General features: G+C 49.3%; 1 protein-coding gene across 11 annotated transcripts in view; it reads left to right on the forward strand.

Annotated features, from left to right (window-relative positions):
- The first annotated feature begins 1,100 nt into the window (after positions 1-1,100).
- NCAM1 (neural cell adhesion molecule 1) overlaps positions 1,101-13,414 on the forward strand; it is a 503,899-nt gene continuing 491,585 nt past the window's right edge. For 4 of the 11 annotated variants that reach the window (XM_077458119.1, XM_077458120.1, XM_077458126.1 and 1 more), the window contains exon 1: positions 1,101-1,643. In XM_077458119.1, the coding sequence (XP_077314245.1) occupies positions 1,592-1,643 (52 nt within the window). In that variant the 5' untranslated portion in view covers positions 1,101-1,591. The remainder of the gene's footprint in view (positions 1,644-13,414) is intronic. The other 7 variants (XM_077458122.1, XM_077458123.1, XM_077458124.1 and 4 more) reach the window with 7 other exon arrangements.

The following is a 13,414-nucleotide window of genomic DNA, read 5'->3' on the forward strand; positions in this document are numbered from 1 at the left end:
AGTGCCGCCTATCAGTGATGCCTATCAGTATCTCCCCATCAGTGCCTCCTCATCAGTGTTGCCTATCAATGCCCATTAGTGTCTCTTCATCAGTGCTGCCTATCAGTGATGCCTATTAGTATCTCCCCATCAGTGCCTCCTCATCAGTGATGCCTATCAGTGATGCCTATCAGTATCTCCCATCAGTGCCTCCTCATCAGTGCTGCCTATCAGTGATGCCTATCAGTATCTTCCCATCAGTGCCTCCTCATCAGTGCTGCCTATCAGTGATGCCTATCAACATCTCCCCATCAGTGCCTCCTCATCAGTGCTGCCTATCAGTGATGCCTATCAGTATCTCCCCATCAGTGCCTCCTCATCAGTGATGCCTATCAGTGATGCCTATCAGTATCTCCCCATCAGTGCCTCCTCATCAGTGCTGCCTATCAGTGATGTCTATCAGTATCTCTCTATCAGTGCCTCCTCACCAGTGCTGCCTATCAGTGATGCCTATCATTATCTCCCCATCAGTGCCTCTTCATGAGTGCTGCCTATCAGTGCCTACTATCAGTGCCCATCAATGCAGCCTATCAATGCCCATCAACGCAGGGTATCGGTGCACATGAGTGAAGGAGAAACAATATTTATTTGCAAAATTTTATAACATAAACTAAAAAGAAATGTTTATTTATTTATTTTTTTAAATGTTTTGATCTTTTATTTGCTTGTTTAGCAAAACATTTACAAAAAAGCCCAGTGGTGATTAAATACCAACAAAACAAAGCTCTATCTGTCTAAAAAAAATAATAATAAAATGATAAAAAATGTAATATGGGTACAATGTTGCATGACCACACAATTCAAAGTGCAACTTTGCAGAAAAACTGGAAATTGGCCTGGGCAGGAAGGGGGGTATAAGCGCCCAGTAAGAAAGTCATTCATAAAACTTATTTCTGATAATAAATCTGAAATCATTTTTTCTCTCCATTCACTAAAATCCTGTCTAAACAAAAGGCCATCTCTGTTTATTTGCAGTGCTGATCAGATCCTGCTGGAGCCCTTTCCACAAAGGGGCTGGGTCTGGTGTAGAAGTCCATGCCATCTTTTGCACACAGCTGCCTCCTGCTATCCTCGCCAGTCTCCCCCTCTCCCCCTCTCTCTCCCTGAGCTTGGTGGATGCTCAGTAATATTTGTACAGAGGCTGCGGAGGGATATTGGTGTTGCTCTCTCTCTCTCTCTCTCTTATCCAGACACCAACTTGGAGTTTGTGGCTGGGCGCATTGATCAGGTCTGCTTGCTGGGGGTGTGCTGAGGCTCAGACTGTCACTCATTCTCTGATCAGTGCCTGCACACAGCTTACTGAGCAGCTGGCAATCCACTCGAATAAAAAGAATTCTTTTTTTTTTTGCGAAATATACTCAATCTGAAAAAAAAAAAAAAAAAAGGGGGAAAAAACAGAAAAAGAGAGAAACCATCAAGACCCCATTTTACCACCATTGCACCAAATCCAGCATTTGCAACAAAAGGGGGATCTTAAACGCCTCGGATCATCTTTGGAGCCCATCATTGATATAGGAGCAGCAGGAGGAATTCCTGGCTCTGCAGACTTACAATGCTGCACACTAAGGATCTCATCTGGACTTTATGTTTCCTGGGAGCTGCAGGTATTTCCTTCTAATTTCTCCATTTGCTGATATTTGTTTGTTTGTGGTCAGTGGAGGATGAGATCTATAGAAGGATGGGATCTATAGGAGGATATCTGTAGAAGAATGATGGGATCTGTAGAAGGATGAAATCTAAAGGAGGATGAGATCTATGGAAGGATGAGATCTATGGAAGGATGGGATCTGTAGAAGGATGAGATCTATGGAAGGATGGGATCTGTAAAAGGATGGGATCTGTAGAAGGGTGAGATCTATGGAAGGATGAGATCTATGGAAGGATGAGATCTGTAGAAGGATGGGATCTGTAGAAGGATGAGATCTATGGAAGGATGGGATCTGTAGAAGGATGAGATCTATGGAAGGATGGGATCTGTAAAAGGATGGGATCTATGGAAGGATGGGATCTGTAGAAGGATGGGATCTGTAGAAGGATGGGATCTGTAGAAGGGTGAGATCTATGGAAGGATGAGATCTGTAGAAGGGTGAGATCTGTAGAAGGGTGAGATCTGTAGAAGGATGAGATCTTTGGAAGGATGAGATCTGTAGAAGGATGAGATCTGTAGAAGGATGAGATCTGTAGAAGGATAAGATCTTTGGAAGGATGAGATCTTTGGAAGGATGAGATCTGTAGAAGGATAAGATCTATGGAAGGATGAGATCTGTAGAAGGATGAGATCTATGGAAGGATGAGATCTATGGAAGGATGAGATCTATGGAAGGATGGGATCTGTAGAAGGATGAGATCTATGGAAGGATGGGATCTGTAGAAGGATGAGATCTATGGAAGGATGGGGTCTGTAGAAGGATGAGATCTATGGAAGGATGGGGTCTGTAGAAGGATGATATCTGTAGAAGTATGGGATCTATGGAAGGATGGGATCGGTAGAAGGATGAGATCTATGGAAGGATGCGATCTATAGAGGGATGCGATCTATAGAGGGATGAATGTTTTATATTCGGTGCTTTGTTGTGATCTATATTGCTTTGTTTTAGCTTTTGTATCCGACTTGATGTGTTTCTTGTGCTGATGAATTCATTGTATCAGATGCTGGAAGCGGTGGAGGGGATGGGGCTGCTTCTCCCTTTTGTTTTAGCCCTACTCTGTGGATGAGGTGTCATTTCCCACCATGGCTGATTAATGCCAATCTATGCAGCACAACAACAGTACTATGTATTGTCATGATCCAAAGACATCCCCTATAGACCTGCATCGGCCAGTGCCCGGCAATTCACTGCCATTCAATCAGAGGAATTCTATGGGAGGGTGTGATCGTTATTTGTTTATGCCGAACGTGATTTGTACAGAGGAGGGGGGATCGCTGGTTCTGCATCCCAAACCTGGGGAACTTTCATCTCCACATCCTGCCTTCCATGGCTGAACATCCAATCTCATCGAATCAGATCTGATTTGTGTGATGTGTCATTCAAAGGTTTGATCCTACCGCCATGGCATGCATTGTGCGGTGGAGACCATTCCATTCCTATTATACTGTATGATTCGCGAATGGCACGTTGGTGGTTAAAGCTGCTCTTGGTACCCAGAGAATCAGAGGATGGAGATGGTTCACCTCCTCCACTCCATCCCATCCATCCTTCCACCTCCCATCCATCCTTCCACCTCCCATCCATCCATCCACCTTCCACCTCCCATCCATCCATCCATCCATCCACCTTCCACCTCCCATCCATCCTTCCACCTCCCATCCTTCCACCTCCTATCCTTCCACCTCCCATCCATCCTTCCACCTCCCATCCTTCCACCTCCCATCCATCCTTCCACCTCCCATCCTTCCACCTCCCATCCATCCTTCCACCTCCCATCCTTCCACCTCCCATCCTTCCACCTCCCATCCATCCATCCATCCATCCATCCACCTTCCACCTCCCATCCATCCTTCCACCTCCCATCCTTCCATCCATCCTTCCACCTCCCATCCTTCCACCTCCCATCCATCCTTCCACCTCCCATCCTTCCACCTCCCATCCATCCTTCCACCTCCCATCCTTCCACCTCCCATCCATCCTTCCACCTCCCATCCTTCCACCTCCCATCCATCCACCTCCCATCCATCCACCTCCCAACCTTCAACCTCCCATCCATCCTTCCACTTCCCATCTATCCATCCATCCTCTGCTGGGATTAATTCTAGGCAGTGCCAGGTGTACTTCTATGCCACTGTGCAGGGAGGAGGATGATGATGACGGTGAAGGTGATGACTATGGTACCCCATAGACATGGACTTTTTCTCTCTGAGAATGATATGGTGTGATCACTGGCCGCCCCCCCCATAGACATGCCATCTCTTCTCTATACATATGTATTAGTCTGATTTGTGTACTGCTCCGGTGGACACTGACACACTCCTATCTATCTATCTATCTATCTATCTATCTATCTATCTATCTATCTATCTATCTATCTATCTATCCAGTGTGATCCTTGACTACTACAGTGCTGAAGCTGCTGAGATGCCTCAGTAGACATCCACCCTCCCATCCTCATCTCCTCTCCCTTTATTCCCCTTCTCTCCTCTCCTCTCCCATTTCTGCAGTAGACATCAGCACTCTATTTCCTCCATCTCCCCTTTCCCTCTCTCCTCCTTCCTTCCATCTTCTCCCCTCTATTTCTTCCTCTCCTCTAACTCTCTCCCTCTCTTCTCTCCTCCATCTTTCTCCACTCTTTTTACCTCTTCTCTCCCTCTTCTCTCTTCCTCTATCTCCCAGAATCTTCAGCTTTCCCTCTCCTCTCTTTCGCCCTCCCCATCTATCCCCCATTTCTTCTATCATCTCTCTCCCTCTCCTCTCCTCTCCTCTTATTCACCCTCTCCATTTCTGTCTCCATCTATCTCCTCTCCATCTATCTCCCCTCGTTCTTCTCTCTCTTTTTCTCTTATTTCTTCTCTCTCTCTCTCTCTCTCTCTCTCTCTCTCCTCTTTCCCTTACATCTATCTCCTCTATTTATCCCTCTTTCCTCTTCTCACTCTCCTCAGCAGACATTAGCACTAGTTCTATGTGAGGTGGTGGTGGTGGTGGGGGGGGGGGGGTGATGCCCCTCTGGCAGTGCTGTTTGGTGGAGGCAATGATGCCTAATGTGGTGATGGAGGGGTGATGTCCTCCCCTGGTAGTGCTGTGTGATGGAGGGGTGATATCCTCCATTGGCAGTGCTGTGTGGTGATGGAGAGGTGTTTCCCTCCCCTGGCAGTGCTGTGTGGTGAAGGGGTGATGCCTTCCCTGGCAGTGCTGTGTGGTGGAGGGGTGATGCCTCCCCTGGCAGTGCTGTGTGGTGGAGGGGTGATGTCTTCCTCTGGCAGTGCTGTGTGGTGGAGGGGTGATGTCCTGCCCTGGCAGTGCTGTGTGGTGGAGGGGTGATGTCCTGCCCTGGCAGTGCTGTGTGGTGGAGGGGTGATGTCCTCCCCTGGCAGTGCTGTGTGGTGATGGAGGGGTGATGTCTTCCTCTGGCAGTGCTGTGGGGTGATGTCAACTGGCAGTGCTGTGTGGTGAAGGGGTGATGACCTCTCCTGGCAGTGCTGTGTGGTGGAGGGGTGATGCCCTCTCCTGGCAGTGCTGTGTGGTGGAGGGGTGATGCCCTCCCCTGGCAGTGCTGTGTGTTGGAGGGGGGGTGATGTCCTCCCCTGACAGTGCTGTGTGGTGATGGAGGGGTGATGTCCTCCCCTGGCAGTGCTGTGTGGTGATGGAGGGGTGATGCCCTCCCCTGGCAGTGCTTTGTGTTGGAGGGGTGGTGATGTCCTCCCCTGACAGTGCTGTGTGGTGATGGAGGGGTGGTGTCCTCCCCTGACAGTGCTGTGGGGTGATGGAGGGGTGATGTCCTCCCCTGGCAGTGCTGTGTGATGGAGGGTTAATGTCCTCCCCTGGCAGTGCTGTGTGATGGAGGGTTAATGTCCTCCCCTGGCAGTGCTGTGTGGTGGAGGGGTGGTGTCCTCCCCTGGCAGAGCTGTGGGATGATGGAGGGGTGATGTCCTGCCCTGGCAGTCCTGTGTGGTGGAGGGGTGATGTCCTCCCCTGGTAGTGCTGTGTGGTGGAGGGTGGTGATGTCCTGCCCTGGCAGTGCTGTGTGGTGGAGGGTGGTGATGTCCTCCCCTGGCAGTGCTGTGTGGTGGAGGGGTGATGTCCTCCCCTGGCAGTGCTGTGTGGTGGAGGGTGGTGATGTCCTCCCCTGGCAGTGCTGTGTGGTGGAGGGTGGTGATGTCCTCCCCTGGCAGTGCTGTGTGGTGGAGGGGTGATGTCCTCCCCTGGCAGTGCTGTGTGGTGGAGGGGTGATGTCCTCCCCTGGCAGTGCTGTGTGGTGGAGGGGTGATGTCCTCCCCTGGCAGTGCTGTGTGATGGATGGGGTGATGTCCTCCCCTGGCAGTGCTGTGTGGTGATGGATGGGGTGATGCCTTCCCCTGGCAGTGCTGTGTGGTGATGGAGGGGTGATATCCTCCCCTGGCAGTGCTGTGTGGTGGAGGGGTGATGTCCTCCCCTGGCTGTGCTGTGTGGTGATGGAGGGGTGATGCCCTCCCCTGGCACATTCACAAGTATAGCAGTGCAGCGCTGTGGTAAATATAGTGCGGTATAGTTCGTGCGTCGTGCGGTGGTGTGCTGTCACGTTATTATGGTGTGAACGAGGACAATATCGCTATGTGAGGACATGTGACAATACGGTGCTATGATTAGTGTGGCGGTGGTGCCCGCTCTCTGGCAGCTGCCAAGATCTCAGCGGCGCGCCCTCAGGGTGGAGACTGAGCGCGCTCACGGTGCCCAGAGCTCCCAGTCCAATCAGGAACCGTCCCCAAGGGCGGGAAAATATTTATTCCCAGAGCAGCGTTCGCTCATGTTTAGTGACAGAGAGAGACTGTCCTCCGACTCACCTCCATAGAGCTGTGCTGGGGGGGGGGACATTACCTCACCCAGCCCCACCCTGCCCCCTTCTTCTCCCCTCAGATAGCACACATCAGGGACTATGGCCTCCAATCCTGATAAATAACAGGTCCATGGCTGATTATACAGAACAAAGTGCAGACAATGTACACAACAACATGGCAGAGTGCATGTTTACTGGCTTGGTGTGGAGCCAATGCTGTGTGATGCCAATAAATAAGATTGTGGTGGGAAATAAAAGAGTGTCCTGGTTACATTGATGTATGACGTGGGGCCATTCATGTGTTCATAGAGGGCGGGGGCATTGTCTGCCACAATGGCGGTGACCTTCTGCTCCCTTACCACATCCAGCCACCCCCACACAACAATGTCTTCATCTTCCACCACTCCTCACAACTGATTTATAGGCCAGGCAGATGGCGGGCTCTTTCTGTAACCTCTCTACATGAACAGGAGGGAGTCTTCTTTACATGGGGGGCACTGGTTACTAGAGGCTCACTCCATGTGTAATGGGGTACCTGGACATATCTTCACCATATACAGGGGGCTTTATTATAGGGGGAGATTTACCTGCCATCCCCACAGCTCTCTTCCCCTCCCCCCTTCTCCTTATTTCCTCTTTCTATCCCTTTTTCTGCCCCTACATCTCCCTCCACCCCCCTCTTACCCCTCACTCTCTCCTCTCCACTCCCCTCACTATTTGTCTCTTTCTTTTCCTCTCTTCCCCCTTTACTCTCTCTGTCCATCTACCTCTTTTCCCTTTCTCTTCCCCTCCCTCTCTCTTCCCCGTCTCTCCTCCCTCTCACGCTCTCTTCCCTTTTCTCTCTTCCCCTCTCTTTCTCTTCTTCTCTCCCTCCCTCTCTTTCTCCTCTTTCCCCTCTCTATCTTCTCACTCTCTCCTCTTTCCTTCCCTCTCTCTCTCTCTCTCGCTCTCTCTCCCTCCGACTCTCTTACCCTTCTCTTTGCCCTCTCTTTCTCTCTCCTCACCTCTCTCTCTTTCCTACTCTCTTTCTCTCCTCCCCATCTCTCTTCCTCTCTCTTTCTATTTCCTTCTCTCTTTCTCTTCCTCTCTCTTCTTTCCCTCTTGCTCTCTCTTCCCCCTTTCTCCTCTCTCTCCCCCCTCCCTCTCTTTCCTTTACTCTATCCTCTTTCTCCCTCGCTCTTACTCTATTCCTCCCCTCACTCTCTCTTCCCCCTCTCTCTCCTTTCTCCCCCTCTCTCTCCTCTCCTCCCCCTCTCCCCCCTCTCTCCTTTCCCTTCCCCCTCTCTCCCCCTCTCTGTCCTATCCTCCCCCTCTCTGTCCTCTCTCTTCCTCCTCTCTCTCCTCTCCCCCCTCTCTATTTTCCCTCCCCCTTCTTTCCCTCTCCCCACTCTCCCTCTCTTCCCCTCTCTCGCCTCTCTCTCCCCCTCTCTCTCTCTCCTCTCTCTATTTTCTCTCTATCTCTCTCCCCCTCTCTCCTTTCCACCCTCTCTCTTCCGACCTCTCTCTCTCCCCCTCTATTCTCTCCCCTCTCTCTCTTCCCATCTCTCTCCTCCCCCTCATCCCACTCTCTCTCTCTCTCTCTCTCTCTCTCTCTCTCTCTCTCTCTCTCTCTCTCTCTCTCTCTCTCTCTTTCTCTCTCTCCCTCTCCTCTCTATCCCCTCTTCTCCCCCTTTCTCTCTCCTCCCTCCCACCTATCCCCTCTCTCTCTCCACTCTCTTCTCTCCCTTCTCTCTCTTCCCATCTCTCTCCTCTATCCCCCTCTCCCCTCTCTCTCTCTCTCTCTCTGCCCTCCTCTCTCTCTGTCTCTCTCCCCTCTCTCTCCTCTCCCCTTTCCCCCCCTCTCTTCCCTCCTCTCTCGCTATCTCTACCCCCCTCTCTCCTCCCCCTCTCCTCTCCCCCTCTCCCTCTCTCTCTATCTCTATCCCCTCTCTCTCCTCTCCCCCTCTCTCTCTTCCCTCCTCTCTCGCTATCTCTCTCTCTCTCCTCTCACCCTCTCTCTCTCTCTATGCCCTCCTCTCTCTATATCTCTCCCCCCCCCCCTCTGCCTTCCTTTCTCGCTATCTTTCTCTCTCCTTTCCCCTCTCTCTGTCTCTACTCTCTCTCCCCCCCTTCCCATCTCCCCCTCTCTCTCTCCTCTCTTCTCCCATCTATCTCTTCTCTCCCCCTCTCTCTCTTCCCATCTCTCTCTTCCTCTCTCCTATCCTCCCCCTCCCCCTGGCTCTGTCTATTCCCCTTGCTCACTCCTCCCCCAATCAGTTGATGTAGAGGGGGATGGAGATGAGTCTCCCAGCACCTGCTACATCCAGCCTGTGGGGAGTTGTTAAGAAATAGGCTCAGACACAGCGAGCCGTTGCCGGCCTCCCCTGGGTTTTATTTTAAGAAGAAAACAAATCAATGCTGGCTGGAAGTTGATTTAAATGGTATTTTTTTCCTGATTATAATAATCTGCCAGTCATTGTATTGTACTGGGTACCATGTCCCTATGTACATCTATCAGCAGAGCCTCACTGAAGATATTTATGTACAGATGGCATCATATGGAGCGCAGCTTTGTGTGCGGAAGTGAACAGTATTTTCTTTAAATGAAACCTGAAGAGGGACGTATAGAGGTGGAATCGCTGGTGTTGGCCATGGGAATCGCTTGTGTTGGCCATGGGAATCGCTGGTGTTGGCCATGGGAATCGCTGGTGTTGGCCATGGGAATCGCCGGTGTTGGCCATGGCAATTGCCGGTGTGGGTCATGGGAATCGCCGGTGTTGGTCATGGGAATCGCCGGTGTTGGCCATGGGAATCGCCGGTGTTGGCCATGGGAATCGCTGGTGTTGGCCATAGGAATCGCTGGTGTTGGTCATGGGAATCGCTGGTGTTGGTCATGGGAATCGCTGGTGTTGGCCACGGGAATCGCTGGTGTTGGTCATGGGAATCGCTGGTGTTGGCCATAGGAATCGCTGGTGTTGGTCATGGGAATTGCTGGTGTTGGTCATGGGAATCGTCGGTGTTGGTCATGGGAATCGCTGGTGTTGGCCATGGGAATTGCTGGTGTTGGCCATGAGAATCGCTGGTGTTGGCCATATGAATCACTGGTGTTGGTCATGGGAATCGCTGGTGTTGGTCATGGGAATCGCTGGTGTTGGCCATAGGAATGGCTGGTGTTGGTCATGGGAATCGCTGGTGTTGGCCATGGGAATCGCTGGTGTTGGCCATGGGAATCGCTGGTGTTGGTCATGGGAATCTCTGGTGTTGGTCATGGGAATCACTGGTGTTGGCCATGGGAATCGCTGGTGTTGGCCATGGCAACAATTCTTTTCTTCCAGGAAACTTTAGAGACTCGAAATGTACAGGCCCACTGTTCTTTTATACAAAATTCCGATATTCATTTTCCATGATTTCCTCTTCAAATGATAAACCACCCACAGGGTAGCGGGCAGACATTGTGTGTAATGGTACTATCCAAGGTGATGAGACAGCAGGAAGCAACGTCCACCAAACTCTGGTCTTATCCCTGGACAGCGAAGGGGCAGTAGTATGCTGAGGAGTCATTTCTGTTGCTTGACTCTCCTGTAAGCATGTCCACAGTGTTAGAAAGGATGCACACTGCTGGCCCTTTCTTTCTAAGGGTATATTCAGTGGTGGAACTACCGACCTGCCACACTTTCTGACTGGGCCCTGGCGTTCCGTCACTATAGGGGCACCAAAATGGCTGTGGGACCATATGGCTTGGTTTACACTGCTGCAACCCCAAAGACATGTGTTTTTGTTACGACTTGCTTGCAATTGTTGTGATTTAACATAGCAGTCTATGGCACCTAAATCCAGAGGAAAGGGCCCCAGGACCAACTGAAAGGGCCCCAGCAGTCAGGGGGGCACTTCATAGTTTCTTGCTCCATGTCCCTGAAGGTTCTAGTCATGCCTCTGGGTTCATTCAGACTAGGTGTGGTGAGACTGCGTTGGGTGGCTATTCCAGTGAAGTGCCACTGCACTAGACGGCAAACTGCCTTGTCTCCTACGTTGCTGCCACCGCCAGAGAATACCGCAACCATCCCGATCTCAGTGTCAGACACACCATTTTGGGTACATCCCCATCCATCATAACATTGAGAAGCAGCCCTGAAGAAGGGGGAGTCTTTGTTCCCCGGAAACACGTTGGTTTTTATCATGCTCTACCATTTTTAATAAAATGACTATTCACCTTTATTTTACTTCTGATTGGATACTGGGCGCTCCTTTTACCTACCCTCACAAGTTTATGTGGAAACAACCTTGAGACCGTACCCAGAGGTAGCAGCCCGAGTCCCTCAATAGGGCCCACCACCACCTTTCTGCCAAGTTGGGATGGATTCACCGGGAATGAACTGCCCCAACACGCCCCCACCATCACTCACTCATAGACCCTCAACCGAGAAAGTCAGTCCAGTGTGCTCTTCTACCTCTAAGAGCTTGTCTCCAATTCACACCACTGCATTGTGGAAACATTACTTGTGTACGTTCTTCACCTCACCTATAAATATCCCCCCCATCCACACTAAACATGGTCTCCCTTTGCCAGCTTTTGTATTCTGACAGTTGGCACCCACAGTTGCCAGAATAGCCAAACAGTGACTGCAGCTGATAGGTTGCATCTGTGGTTTGGTTGAGTTCTTTTCATTCTCTGATTGGACAAGATGGACATTGTGATGTCACCTTTCCTCTGCACCTCATCCAATCAGAGATTGGCTTATGTTCTGTGAATGGCCGCAGTGAGCGACTCCCTGTGGTCAGCTTGCAGAAGGGAAGCCACGTGGCATAGGAAGTGGAAGATGTCCACTTTAACTGTAGTAGTGCAGATTACTACAGAGATTGTCAACTTCCTCAGTGGTCCCTCAAGTGTAAGATACACATGACTTCATTGGGCTAAGCTAGACCAATGTAAGTATGCAATAACGCTTTAATGGATCATTCTCACATGTGCCAGGCCTTGCTGCTCCACTGAAAAACGAGCCATGGTGAATTGCTTTTCAGAGGGCTTTGACAGGCAGTAAGGAGGTGATATGTTTCCTTATTATTGCTTGTTTTAACCCTGAAAATGCCAACCAACCATATAACAACTGTGTGCAGTGCATTGTACTCAGTCGCGGCATGGACCTATTCATCTGAATAGGTCTCGTTTGGGTGCAGTGCTGCCCACCTTGTATTGGATGTCAACATGCTTCATAATGCACATTAATACTCATGATGCCTTTTTTGCACTAAGATGTGTTGATCCGATTTGCTGCTTTTGACATAACTTCAGTGGAAATGCATTAACAAAAACACTAACCATAACATATCAAAAAAGAGCCGCACTATAAACAGCGATGATCAGAAATACATAAATCAAAGAATCAAAACAAATAAAATACGATTTAGTGTTGTAATAACATAAATGCCATGTAATCACTTCTATGGGGTGGCACAGTGGTGTAGTGGTTAGGACTCTCGCCTAGCAGTAAAAAGGGTCGTTGGTTTGAATCCCAACCATGACACTACCTGCCTGGAGTTTGCATGTTCTCCCTGTGCCTGTGTGGGTTTCCTCCGGTTTCCTTCCACACTCCAAAGACATGCAGGTAGGTTAATCGGCTTCTTGCCGAAATTGGCCCTAGTATATGAAGGGGGACCTGGAATTGTGGGCTCCTTGAGGGTAGGGATGGATGTGAGTGGGCAATGTACAGGGATAGGGACAACTCAGGTTGAACTGGATGGACTGGTGTCTTTATTCAACCTTACTAACTATGTAACCATGTCACCCATGTGTGACAACATCCAAGTGCAAATACACTAATATGCTGATATCACGATGGAGTTCTCAAATAGAAAGTTCATGAAAAGTTGAGACAATCCTCTTCATAAGCGTTCAGATGAGAGTAATGAACATCCAATCACCATTTAGGTTTCCAAATCGTGACACCACCTTAGTAAAGATGGTGGATTTAGTGGACCCTCTAATTAAAGAGAGGTCAGATGAGCATGTGGCCAAACACCCTGGCCGGGGTATTCACAAAACCCTCCCACAAAATAAGGCTATGGGTTGTACTTCTCATCTCGATGGCATCTAAAGTGAGGCCACAATCAACATGAAAGGAGAAGCTCCACATAGTGTGGAAACCTTTCTAGTTATTTTATTAAAAAAAATAGGTTGGACTTACAAGTCAGAAGTAACATAAATTGCACGATAAAATTGGCGGCTGGCTAAAAACACAGAAGCATCCTGCACTTCCTGGAACGCAGGATGACGTCAGCACGTCGCTCCACCCTATGCGTTTCATCACACGTGCCTTAAGGCCAATTTACATCTACGCGTTGTGGCAACACATGTATTGATGCTACAGATGTTACACATGTTGACACATTGCATTGCCATTCAGTTGAATAGCAGCCAAATGCACGAAAACATTAAATATGCGTAGCATTGAATGGCAACGTATTATAGCGCATGTTGTAGCAAAAATTTGGGACATGTCTGATTTTTGGGACGTTTTGGTGCTCTGGAAGTCCATTGAATTCAATTGAATGCTCAATGGAATTCACGTTAATGTGTGACATAATGCACATCAAATAAAGTGTAATAAGACAATGTACACATGTAAATGGGCCCTCACAGTTTTATAGATGAGTATATAAAACTACCAATGTATTTTAAGCTGCTTTTATATGTTTGCCTTCAATGACGCAATGTTCTCTTCACACTTCACAAATATCGGAAACCTATTTTTAGCCTTTGCTGCAAACATTTCAGAATCCATAAATATTAGCGAGTTATTTTTGACTAGCTGTACGTTTTCTATTCCTTGAATTGGATTCTAAAAAGTTCATCAAAGTATCATGTGATCTGACTTGAATTTGTGCTCTTTGCTACAAACCTTGGATGGGCTGAGCCAGGGCTTTTTTTTTCTCA

Source organism: Lithobates pipiens, unplaced genomic scaffold (assembly GCF_037356315.1).
Source record: "Lithobates pipiens isolate NorthernLeopardFrog02 unplaced genomic scaffold, aLitPip1_a1.2 Scaffold_27, whole genome shotgun sequence".
In the NCBI taxonomy this organism is placed as follows: Eukaryota; Metazoa; Chordata; class Amphibia; order Anura; family Ranidae; genus Lithobates; species Lithobates pipiens.